General features: G+C 40.5%; 1 protein-coding gene across 2 annotated transcripts in view; it reads left to right on the top strand.

Annotated features, from left to right (window-relative positions):
* The window catches only part of tnk2a (tyrosine kinase, non-receptor, 2a), a 28495-nt gene extending 18284 nt beyond the window's left edge, over positions 1–10211 (top strand). For both annotated transcript variants that reach the window (XM_041968798.1, XM_041968797.1), the window contains 6 exons: positions 2723–2926; positions 3015–3667; positions 3902–4043; positions 4664–4759; positions 6405–6532; positions 8939–10211. In XM_041968798.1, coding sequence (XP_041824732.1) covers positions 2723–2926; positions 3015–3667; positions 3902–4043; positions 4664–4759; positions 6405–6532; positions 8939–8951 — 1236 coding nt within the window. In that variant the 3' untranslated portion in view covers positions 8952–10211. The remainder of the gene's footprint in view (positions 1–2722; positions 2927–3014; positions 3668–3901; positions 4044–4663; positions 4760–6404; positions 6533–8938) is intronic.
* Positions 10212–12369: the final 2158 nt, after the last annotated feature.

The raw sequence follows: 12369 nt of genomic DNA, 5'->3' as shown, positions 1-12369 counted from the left end.
ACCCAGCTTTACACAAACAGCCTCAGACGTTGCTGTTTGTTTACCCTTATGGTCTATAAAAGGTTGTAAGAGCAGCAAACAGTAGTTCAGGAACTAACGGCATATCTGTGCCAAGTCACAATAAGAATTTTGCCTCTGTGTTGACTTATTTACCAAAATTGTGTTGCCTGAACACAGCATTAGAGAGAAAGTTTAATCTCAGAAAAGGCTCTAGTTTAAGACACTTCAGAGGCTGAGTTACTCAGTAGTTAATTGTAGGCATTAGTGAAGGATGATACAATTTTTATCTCAATCATCTCTCACCTAAAAAATAATCAGAGAAACTTAATGAACAGCTGCAACCTACAACTTTTCAAACAGACTGGTGTCAGTGGGCTAATTGTCCTAAATAGTCTTTATTTCAGCAAGCTGTTTACCACATCAAAAAAAAGAGAATGAAAGATAAAAAAACATGGTGCTAATTATTTTAGCTTTGACAGTGCACAAAATAAAATCCGTTACTCATTCACAATGTTTTAATACAGAACTGCTGCACTTTGTAAGCACACTAATTGGTTAAAAGACTCAATTTAATATGTAATTGCCTGAGAAATCATAAAAAGCCCACAAGTGCAATAAACATTTTGTAGCGTAGGATGAAAGTGACTCAGATAGGTTCTTTTAACTTTCATGCCCAATCTGAGTGGCTATGTCAAGAAACTAACTTTTATTTTTTTAAATTAAATAAAAGCTATTTTTATTGAGCTAGAAAAGGATTCAGTTTATTTTAGTTTAGTGTGGTCTAAAAACAGAGCAGCTCATTAGCAGGTAACTCAGCAGCTTAGTTTAGCCAGTTAGCAAGGCAGTTGCTGCTTCAAAAAATTGGCTAACAATTTAATTTAGATTTGCTTAGAATGAACTATTTATTAGAGCAATTTCCACTCTGATAAATTAGCATCTATAGCCGTTTTTATCTTGACTAGGTAGCTGCTTGTGGAGCAAAAATGGCTCTTTCTGTTCCACAAAGCTAGCTAGCAGTTTATTTTAGCTGGCTAGCTGTTTGTTTTCGTTTAATTTAGCTGCTGTAACACTTTCTCTGCTCTGTGTTGTGCTGCTGACACTGCAGCTGCATGAGCTTCAGTGAAGCTACGTTTCTCATGCTGGGTAGCACAGTTCACGCACGGCAAACAACTCAATTCTGTCCCTGTAGAACAAAATCAGTAGAGCAGTGTCGGTTGTCCAGTATGAGGCTTCGTCAGTCAATTGCAAGACAGCTCAAATAAAGCATTAAATTCTTCTAATTATTATTTTTGTTTTTATTTACAACATTGTAATTTCCCACTGGTATTAAAAAGTTTTTTTTTTATTTGTTTTATTTAATTTCATATTAGCTTTGTGACCTTTGCTCTGCAGATCATCATGGCCAAAGCTGTGTTTTAATTAACTGACAAAGGTCATTGACCTCACTTTTGGTCAGGGAACTGGATTTATGTAGACAATTTCCTTGAACATCGTATTGAGCTGAGGTTGGGAGGAAAGATGATTGGTTTTTTTCCAGTAGCTGCACACCATCACCCCCAGTGGAGCTACCCAGGAATAAGAGGAGAGGGTCTTCTATTCACTTTTCCTGGCTAATCTTGAAATTTGAGCCTCTAACCCTATAATTTAACCCACTCCCACACAAAAAGCGATTGAGCAGCAGTTCAGAGATTTTAAAGACACATCAGAGACGTCAAGCAACCACACAAACACCACAAATTCTCCCAATGAAGTTAATTGCACAAAGCTTTAAAAAACGAGTGGGAAGTCTGTGCTTACAATCACTTCCTGTATTCTCCAAGGGCAGTGTGCACCCTTTAGCCTAGAAATGTCATAAATAACCCCTTTCCTCTTGGATGCACCCAGAGAAGTGCAGTTTGATGGTGATTGGTGCTCATTGATCGATCATGTACATGTTCATGCTTTAGTGATCTACTGTGGGGATTCACAGCAATTCTACCCCACAGCTTTAGCCCGTCTTCGATCAAAGTTTAGGCATGAAAACAGAAGAAATGAATAAAAAAAATGTACACTGAAACCTGTTTGTCCAAAATATACTATTCACTTGTTGAGATTCAAATCATATTGAAGCAACTTTATTTACAAATTGGCAATTAATTTACACCCAAACTTGGACATCTTGCCTACAGTTTGATCCCACGAGCTTGTCAGGATGCACATCTTTGTGGTATATTGGCTAAAGGGGAAAGTGGTACCCAGTAGCATAAATTTTCATTTCTTTTTACATACTCTGCCTTGTGAGGTTTGCACAGCAAATTGCCATGTGCATCCTTTCAAGATGCAGTGTACTCAGTGGTGGAGCAAGTGTGTGCATCTGATAAAATGAGACCTACTGCTGAGTCTGAAGGTTGCTCAGTGGTGGTATTAACCAGGCAACCAGGGAATAATTTACATATTCTAATAAAAGTCATCATTATAATAAGCCATTGTTGTGGTCAGTTATTAAACAATCTGTACTAAGGAGCCATGCGTCCAGGTGCTTCTTGTTGGAGGTGCCTGGCTGTGGAGCCACTCTTTAACATGATCCATGTTTGTCTCCTGGGACGTTGCTTTTGAACACTGAATCAATATTTTCACTATAGTTGTTGAATGTTAAATTATGTCCACTTCTGTCCTGTTAATAAGACTAAACAGTCATTCAGTGTATCTGATAACATAAGAAATACTTGTATCGATTTTTCAGGACACTCCTTCCATCCTTGACTGGCCTCTCCCTCAGCCAACGTACGACGAGGTTACCGCAGACTTCGACGACCAATCGGAGGACCAGGAGGTGCGGTCCATCAACAAGGGGTTGACGGAAGAAGCTTTGGTCACTCCAGGGCCCAGCATGCCAGGCAGGAGCGAGTCCCAGTCAGCAGACCTCTTTCAAGAGCTACAGAGAGAGGTAGAGTCTCTCACACAGGAGTAGTCATGTTTTCTAAAGTCACTCATAACCCATGTTTCCTTTTCTGCTAATATTTCTCTGTTTAAAGGTGATGGTGAAGCTACAGGTTCCCATGGCAACAGGTCGCTCCCTCCCATCCTCTCCAACCCCGATGCCTCTGGTTCCATTGGGTCCCCACCGGCAGATCTGTCTGCCTCCTCCTTCCCCTTTATCCTCTTCCTCCTCTTTCACCTCCTGTTTTGAGGATCGCCCGGTGTTGCCCCCTCGCAGCCCCATCCCCCCACTACGTCCCTCTAAACACAGCCTCTCCACCCGCACCACCAACCAGCAGGCCCGCTCCAGTTCCATTTCACTGGGTAACGAGGAAGAAGCACCTCCTCAGATCCCACCCAGAGACCATGCTTTCTCTCAACCGGGGTCTCGCTCCTCCTCTCCCCTCCCTCTGGTGCCACCACTCTCCTCTACACCTGTAGCACTGCCCCCTCCTCCTCTCTCCGTCTCTCCTCGCCGGACAGCTGGACTTCTGGGTCCTTTGTTGTCCTCCAACTCCCCACCCACATCTTCCTTTCATCAAGCCACTTTACATTCCTCACGGCCAGGAGCGCCAGCCTCGTCGTACTCTTCCACCTCTTCGCTGGATCCCCTCACCTTTCGTGAGGGGCGTGGCCTCTCCCCGCTAATTGACAGCTCTCAGAACTCTAGTCCTGCCTCACTACCAGAGAGACCAGCCTTTCTAGAGAGGTGAGATACTCGTATCAAATATGCCTTAAACTTGTTTATTCTCGCCCTGTTAAACCTATTTACTCCAGATAGAGGTTTGTTGGTTGGTGTGTTTTCATGGCTTTGTTTTTTTGTGATAATTACAATTATTATAAAATTATAAAATTAAACAAGTATGCATTCAGAGTACAAGTAAAATTGCAGCTATCGTTCACAGATTAATATTCCTTTTCCTTATTTTTCTCTTCTAATCAGATATGGGGCAGCCAACATGGCAGCAGTCAAACCCATGATGCAGCAGCAGCCGCCGGGCGGAGCTAAAACAAACACCTCCTATAACAACAACAACGGACGAGCTGCAGCTTCCAACACACAGCAGGACCAAAGCATCACACAGGTGAGGAAGAGCAGAGGAAAATATAGCTTTTTTCTTTTAATATAAAATGGCTTTTCATTGTTTTTGTTTCAGATCTCGACACGAACACCAAATGCCAATCGTTGCTGCAGGTGGAAAAATGAAAAGTCACCAATTTAATATCTGAAAGCTTCTGATTGACCTCCTTTTATCTACAAACTTTTAATTAGCAGAAGTCTATACTCTATAAAAAGTAATTCAAATGGCTGTTTTAAAACAGATTAAAACAGAACATTAACTTTGTTCTTAAAAATATTAGAACATGTATGTGACTGAATGAGGGAAAACCAAAGTTTAATTTTGGCTCATTTTAAATTGCATGTAGATTCAATCAGGGGAATAAAGTAACAAACTTTAAAATGATAAATATAACCCTGTTTGTTTTTGTTTCCCATTTTAATTGCAAGGACATCAAGACATTTATCATAGTTTTAACAAACACTTTCAATCCTTAGCTGTAACTCCTGTTGTCTCCACCCAGGAGATTGTTACTGGGAAATTCCTTCGTTTTTTAAGTAGCATTGAACTATGCATTAAAATTCAAACAATCCATGAATCCAGACATGCATCTATTGATTCTGACTTGGTGGTAATGCTGACAGGTCCAAGGAGCAGTGCATGGCGTCACCATGGAGGAGTGTAAGACCGCTCTGCAGAATCACAACTGGAGCATCCCTCAGGCTGTTAATTATTTGAAGGTAAACCTACCAGTCTACGTATGCTTTCATGTTCACAACAGTTTATTTGTAGCAGCAGAAAACAATCAGTTATAACTAACCCTAACCCTAACTGTGCAAAGTCAAATATCTTTATTTATTGTCAGGATGCACATCTTTTTGGTAAAGTGGCTAAAGGGGGGTTTCAGACTATGAAGAAACCAGTCTGAACTTATTTGTGACATGGTGCATTATCCTGCTGGAAGTAGCATCAGAAGATGCTACACTGTGGTCATAAAGGGATGGACATGGTCAGCAACAATACTCAGGAAGGCTGTGGGGGTTAAACCAGGCCACGTTGGTACTAAGGGGACAAGAAATCATTCTCCAGACCATTACATCACCAGCAGCCTGAACTTTCTCTACAAGGCAGGACGGACTCATGCTTTCATGTTGTTTCCAGCAACTTCTCAGCCTACCATCTGATTGTGGAGCTGAAATGAAGACTCATTAGACCAGGCAATGTTTTTCCATCTTCTATCATCCAGTTTTGAAGAGCCTGTGTGAATTGTAGCATCAGTTTCCTATTCTGAGCTGATGAGAGTGGTCTTCTGCTACTGCAGCCCATCTGCTTCGAGGTTCGTCTTGTTGTGTGTTCAGAGATGTTATTCTGTATACCAATATTTAATTCAATCTCACTTAAATCCTCATATCTTCCCATTCTGATGCTCGGTTTGAACTTCAGCTAGTCGCTGGAACTTGTATATTTTGTTTGATCAACTTTAACACAACCCGAGCCTTTTCAGAAATGTTTTCAGCAGTAATACAAACACTGGTCTACTTAAAGTGTGGTCACATTAGATTTTACACTCAAAAAAACATCTAAGGGACTTCATACAGGATGCAGTACACACGCTGCTTTTGCTGCAGGGATAGGGCACAGAGCACGGGACAAAAGGGAGAACGTGCACAAGTCCCCTCCAGGTTCAATAAATAGATAACAGACTGCCCCACTCTCCCCTTCTCAATATTCACTCCAGCGCTGGGAGGGTCTGACAGTCCTCTTAAGTGGACTGTAAAGCTCTCCAGCATGTTTCTGCATTGATGGCAGCTTTCTGATATCAGACCAAGTGCTGCAAGTGTACGAGTTAAAAAAAATCTGCTTTTTTCAAGACTGCCTCAGTCCTAAATAAAACAGACAGGAGTTCATAAAAATATAAAAAAAATATTGACAAGCTGTGGATTTTCAGCTCTGATGCTGCAGTCAGTGCAAATAGCCTGCATGTGTTCCTACAGCTCAGACATTTCTCAGAATAGAATAATAGTAAACTTACACAGCATGATCTCGTACAATAACGTGCTTGTATCTAAATGTTTTGTTACCCTGGTTTTATTGTACTTTATAAAGCCCTGAGCGTTGGTCTGATGCTGCTGAAAGTCGCTGTCTTCCAGCGTATTTGTACTGCACTGTTTAATTAAGTGTAGGAAGGTGGGGTGATGACAGTGGTAAACACCCTCAGTAAAGTGTCAATGTGAAGGAGGAACTGCTGGAATCTGAAGTGATTGTAATCACAGAAAACAGTAGAACTACAAAAATATATAAAGTGGTTGTCATGACAGCAGGATAACACAGCAGTCAACACACACTGACCTGTATTAAAATGCTTCCCCGCTGTATGCATCGTAGGTAGAGCAGCTGTTTCGGTTGGGACTGCGTTCGAGGGCTGAATGTGAGGATCTCCTGCAGCGCTGCCAGTGGAACCTGGAGCAGGCCAGCACCGTCATGCTGGACACATACGGACCACATCGCAACAGGTAAGTAAACTACAACCATGAACAAAGAAGAAAGAGTACTGTTTGGGTTCTTTGTACCACAAAGATGCTGTTTTCCAACTCCGCTGATCTGATTGATCATGGACTAATCAGACAGTTTTCATCCTAAATTATTTGATTTGTCACTTAAGAATCCAATGAGAGGGATCAAACTTCTTTTTTGTACAATGGAGAGAACTAAATTGTCTAAAGCAAAGTAAATAAATGGAGTTATGTAATAAAAGTCTAACCATTTTTTACTGAGACACTGAAGCTTCATATCACAACCACTTACATGTAACTCATATAAACAAGAAAATCACATCAGGTTTTTAAACAGCAGGCACAGGTTACCAGTAAATGAATAAAAAGTTTCATCTATCCATCCATCTCCCACTTTTTTGAGGTCAGGTTGCAGCTTAAGCCGGGAAGGCCAGACTTCCCTCTTGCCAGCCACTGCTTCCAGCTTGTCCAGACATTCTGGGTCTTGCCTGCGGCCTCATCCTGGTGGGACATGTTTGAAACACATCACCAGGGAGGCATACAGGAGGCATCCTCTTGATGTGGAGGAGCAGTAGGTCTACTCTGAACCTCTCCCAGTGGACCAAGCTTCCCACCTTATCTCTTAGGAAGTGCCCAGACACTGCAGAGAAAACTCATTTCGGCCGTTTGTATAAATGATCTTGTTCTTTCCGTCAGTACCCACAGCTGGTGACCACATGTGTTGGTAGGAACATAGATCAACCAGTAAATTGAGAGCTCAGCTCCTTCTTGATCATAGCAGACTGAGGTAGAGCCCAGATGGCTGCAGATGCTGTACCAACCTGCCCATTGATCTCCTGCTCCATTCTTCCCACAACTGTGAACAAGACCCTTAGATTCTTGAACTCCTCTACTTGGGGCAGAGTCTCTTTCCCTACTCAGAGAGGACACTCCACCCTCTCCAGGTGGTGATTTCCCTTTGTGAATCATTTTCTTACTATGATGGAGGCGTTTGAGAACCTCCATGAACCTGAGGGCTGTGTTGTTGGGGTCATCAGCCCCTGGTAGAGTCACCCAAGGCAAAGTAATTTCAGGGAAGGGGTCACTTTTCCAAGCCTGGGGTCTTCCTGGAGCCAGGCCTTGAAGGTGCCCCAAGTGAGTGCCTGATGGTTGAGCCTTGGCACATGGGGCTCGGCTGGACCCAGCCTGGAAAAGGCACACGTTGCCACCTCCATGTCAGCTCAGGAAGGAAAATCAGGTACAAAGTGGAGTGGATGATGACTGAAGGCAGGGACCTTGGCGATCTGATGCTTGGCTACAGAAGCTAGCTCTAGGGACGTACAACGTCACCTCACTGGCAAATAAACATGTTCAAACTGGTATTAATCCATCCAGTCAGGGTGTGATTCTTTCATACAAAAATACACTCACTCTGAATCTTGAGACAGATGTAAAGTTATTAAGACATGGAAAATATTAGCAGGAGTGCAGACGTCACCAGAGCTATTGTTAACAGCTGACTTATTTTTATGACACTGATAATATCCAGAAATAAAACAGCTGCCACTCCCCATTATAAATGAAACTGTCAGACATAATACCATCACAGGGTAACGGGAGGCGTAGTGTCATATTTCAGTGAAATGGTGAGTTCAGTGGCATTATTGGACATCTACCTTTTAGTATTTATGTGCATGTTTCAAGGAATTTTTTTGTTTGTTCATTTGCTTTTTCTTTTATCTGGACCATTAACAGCCGAAAACTATTGCTATCATAGTTGTTACCACACAACAGTAAATCTAAACAAATTAAAATGGAGAAATGGGTAAAAATAAGGTTTCGCTTTCATTTTATTGCCACAAAATGTTGTTCAAAATAGAACATTGGTAAATAACGTTACGTTATCAATCAAAGACTATAAACTACGGGTCTCCAACTCCAGTCCTCGTGAGCTACTGTCTTGCAGGTTTTAGATGTCTCCTACTACAACGCACCTCTGCACAAGCCTGTACACTATCAGTATTGGCTGGTCCTTTTTGCAGTAATCAATTAATTATCAGCCCTAAAAATCCTAATAGGTGCACTCTTACATCTACAGCACAACACATATATAATAACTACATCACAAACTTAACCTCTTATGAAGAACCACAACCTGACCGACCTGAGTTTCAGGTTACAGCAGCTGATTTTCTCCTCGAGCAAATAAAGATGAAGTTTTTCATTAGCCGCTAATAGCATCTCTGCATTCACCAGCCAGTGTTTTAAATAAAAATTTCTGTCTGCCGCCACAGAAAATGATAATTATAAGAATCAAAACATTAAGTTAAAAGCCTTTCAGACAAACTACAGAGTTCTGTGATTAAATCCAAAGTTTGAGCATGCAACAATCAATCAAACAAAAACTATTTCTTTCTGTGTCAAAAGGAAGACACAGTGAGCTCCAATCAAGCACTGATGAGCTCCACGACCCATCTGGACAAAGTTTCCTGGATGACTCATCTCTTCAGCGACTCAAGATGCTTCTTAATGAGTGGAGAGATGTGTCCCTCTCCCTGCTGTGAATACCTGTTAACGTACTGCATCAAACGCGTGCATGCTCATTACCAGCTGCCAGAGCTGCTTGCTGGATGATTCAGTATTTACTTGAACAGTTTATGTGTCGAGACTTCGTTTCTGGTAAGCTGCTGCAGATTTGAACTGAACGCATGCATGTTGTAAACGCCCATGCCTTTTAGCTATTAGTGACGCAATATAAAAATCAGGGAAGTATCAGGTGATGTATGGCTGTACTTTTTGTGACATTGTAAAGATAATATGTATATAATAATGAACTAAGTGTGTCGACACACGTGCAAACTGCTGGTCAGAAAAAAAAAAAGCATTTTAGGTAATGATGTGAAGATGCTGCTGATATGAATGCTAATATATCTGATGTGTGTATTGTTTGTTGTAAAGGTTCCCTGTGGAGTTTTCTTGTAAACTAAATATTAAAAGTCTGAGTATTACATTTATTACATTCAAGTTTACCAGAAATCTGTCTTTTCTGCTGCTTTTGCTGGAATATTACAGCCACACAGACTCTTACAAAAACCTATTCAGTGCCATTATAGGTGAAATACTCCACAGGTTACCTTTAAGAAAGGTGTTTTGGACTAAACTTTATAACAGTAATCTGAAAAAGTGATGGTCAAGACTTTGAGTGCTGCTTTTCCTCAGATGGGTGAAAACAGGGTATTTGTTTTATCTCTACAAATGAGACATTGATTGCATCGTAAGGCTTAAAGTTATCACTTGTTGTTATGAATTTGCTGTTCGATAATCAGGAACACGAAGTGAAGAGCTTTACTCTCATCCAGTCGATTACACAGGCAGCTGCTGACTGAGCTCGTTGCTGCAGATTTGCAGCTACACACAAGTTGATGTTAATTACATGTTGTCTGTTGTAGCAGAGTTGGCTTTTAAAACAGCCACAAGATGTTAATTTATCCCAAAAAGAAATTCAGAGATAAAGGAAAAGTATTTCAGAACTACATGGTGGTGAGTGGTGAACCATCCTATCTTATGCTCAGCCGTAACAGCTTGTCCTGATACTGTTTTATTTGATGCTGACTGTATTATGCTGTTCAGAAAGGCTTAAAAATGTTAAATTCAAACTGCTTTTGTTGTTTTATAATAAATGGAAATTTTCTTTTAAGAATTGCTGATATTTTCTGTGGTCATTCTTCTACATAACCTCTTTTTTTAAACTATATTACGGAGAAAAACACTTGGATAAAAGAAGCTTGATTTTACAGTTAAAGAAGCAATACAAAATGATAAAAAATAGTATTAAATAAAAAATTTGCCTAACAAAAATTGTAAATGAACCTATTTTAGAAGAGTTTAGAAAGATCTAATAATTGTATTAATGCTTTCTACCTGGAATAGCTGATGGGTGACTTAAATAAAAGAAAAATAAAAGAAAAATAGGCTGAATTCTTGAGACGAGGACAAAAAGCCATAGAAGCAATCAGAACAGCTGAGCAGTAAAAACCTGGAGGAGGCAAGGATCGAACCCCCACTGCAACATGAGAAAACAATATATATATATATATATATATATATATATATATATATAAACTGGAAAGTCCCAAAAAAACTGTAAACTAAAATCCCGGAAGTAAACTTTACAGTGAGGAATTGTGAAATGTCAGGTGGAGTACGAGTCCTCTATCCGGAATTTGTCACATCAGTTCATTCATTCATTCAACTGGTGAGGCTGCAGCTCCTTAATGCAGCCAGCTTTGTTGTGAGTTGTGAGTCTGGCTCAGGTCCTCCCACCCCTGGTCCTCAAGGCCCACTATCCTGCAGGTCTTAGATGTCTCCCTGCTGCAACACCCCTGATTCAAATGACTTATTTGTAGACTTGTGCAGAGCTTGTCAGAGAGCGAGAGCTGTTCCTGCAGGATAGTGTGCCTTGAGGACCAGGGTTGGGAATCACTGCTCTACTGCTCGTCATTCCCTCCTCCTGTCAGGCACCTTTCAGATAAAGAGACACAACAAACAATGACCTCCTGTAAAATACTGCTCCAGCAAGCAGTAAGTGTTTCTGTTGAGAGTAGACATCATTGTTAAGGCGAGACCCTGGTTCCATCAGTAAGACATTTTACTAAAACACCTTTCTCACTTCCTGGTGGGGTTCACACATAAACATTACTTTGGTAGAATTTAAAATGACCATGGTTTGAGCTAAAATACTTTTTAAAAGCATCACAACTGCCTCTATGGACACTTTATAACTGGTTGTCATGGTTACAGAGCACCACAACTTTGTTTCTTTGTTGTTATTTTGGCAATGGATTCTGTTAGGGTTAGAAATCTGAACTATTTATTTAGGGTGAGCTATTGGCTCACACAAAGCTATACACTTTTTTTTTTTTAATTGTCCTGTTCAGCAGCATAATGATGCAGCAAGTTTGTTTCACTAAGTGGGAGCTTAATGTTTCTACAGAGAAAGAAGCTTTGCAAATATCATTCTCCCTTTGATAATTACTTAACAATATTTATATTTAATTTGGCTGCTGAATAACATAATGATGCTGGACTTGACAGAGGGGAAGAAAAAGAAGAGGGAGAATGAATAAAAGAGAAAAGGAAAAAAGGAAAGAAAAAGGAGAGAAAGATACAAAAGATAAAAAACAGCAACAAATGTAGAATCGAACCAAATAGCGCAGACATCTTACAGCCACTACAAGCAAACAAAGCAGAGTACTATCAGGAGCAATAAAGTCTTTTTTTTCATGAGTGTGTGTGAGTGAGTACAAAATGTGAGGAATCAGTTGTGTTTTATGATGAGTGTGCCCCCTCCAAGGGTCAAAAGCAGAGCAAGAGAGCCACCAGAGCATGGAGCCCAGTTAGCCAAACCATCACAACCCAAACAAAAGGCTGATAAAATGAACAAATTAAACACACACAATGTGTATAATAATGATAATTATTTTTTTCCTCTCGCTTTTTCTTACACTGAAATGTCCTTAAATATGTTAAAAGCCTCCACAGCCTGGCACCTCCTCCTCCCGCTGGTCACCAGCTTTGCTGTGGGATGCTTCAAATGGCATTTGTTACCCAAATTGATCCAACAAGTGTTCAATGGGGTTGAGGTCAGGACTGCAGGCAGGACGTTCCATCCTCTCTGAGCATTGTCATCTTAGAGGATACGAATATGAACTTTATTGATCCCAAAGGACGTTGCTGTGCCAGAGTACAGAAAAAAAATATAACAAAAAAGACTATTGTACATGTTATGGTTATAAATCGATATATAAAAAGATAAATTATGGTTATGACCAGGTATATACATATATAAAAACTGCAGT

The sequence above is a fragment of the Melanotaenia boesemani genome, chromosome 18 (assembly GCF_017639745.1).
Source record: "Melanotaenia boesemani isolate fMelBoe1 chromosome 18, fMelBoe1.pri, whole genome shotgun sequence".
NCBI classification, from domain to species: Eukaryota; Metazoa; Chordata; class Actinopteri; order Atheriniformes; family Melanotaeniidae; genus Melanotaenia; species Melanotaenia boesemani.
Note: the sequence above shows the minus strand (reverse complement) of the source record. Positions and strands in the feature narration are given on the sequence as shown.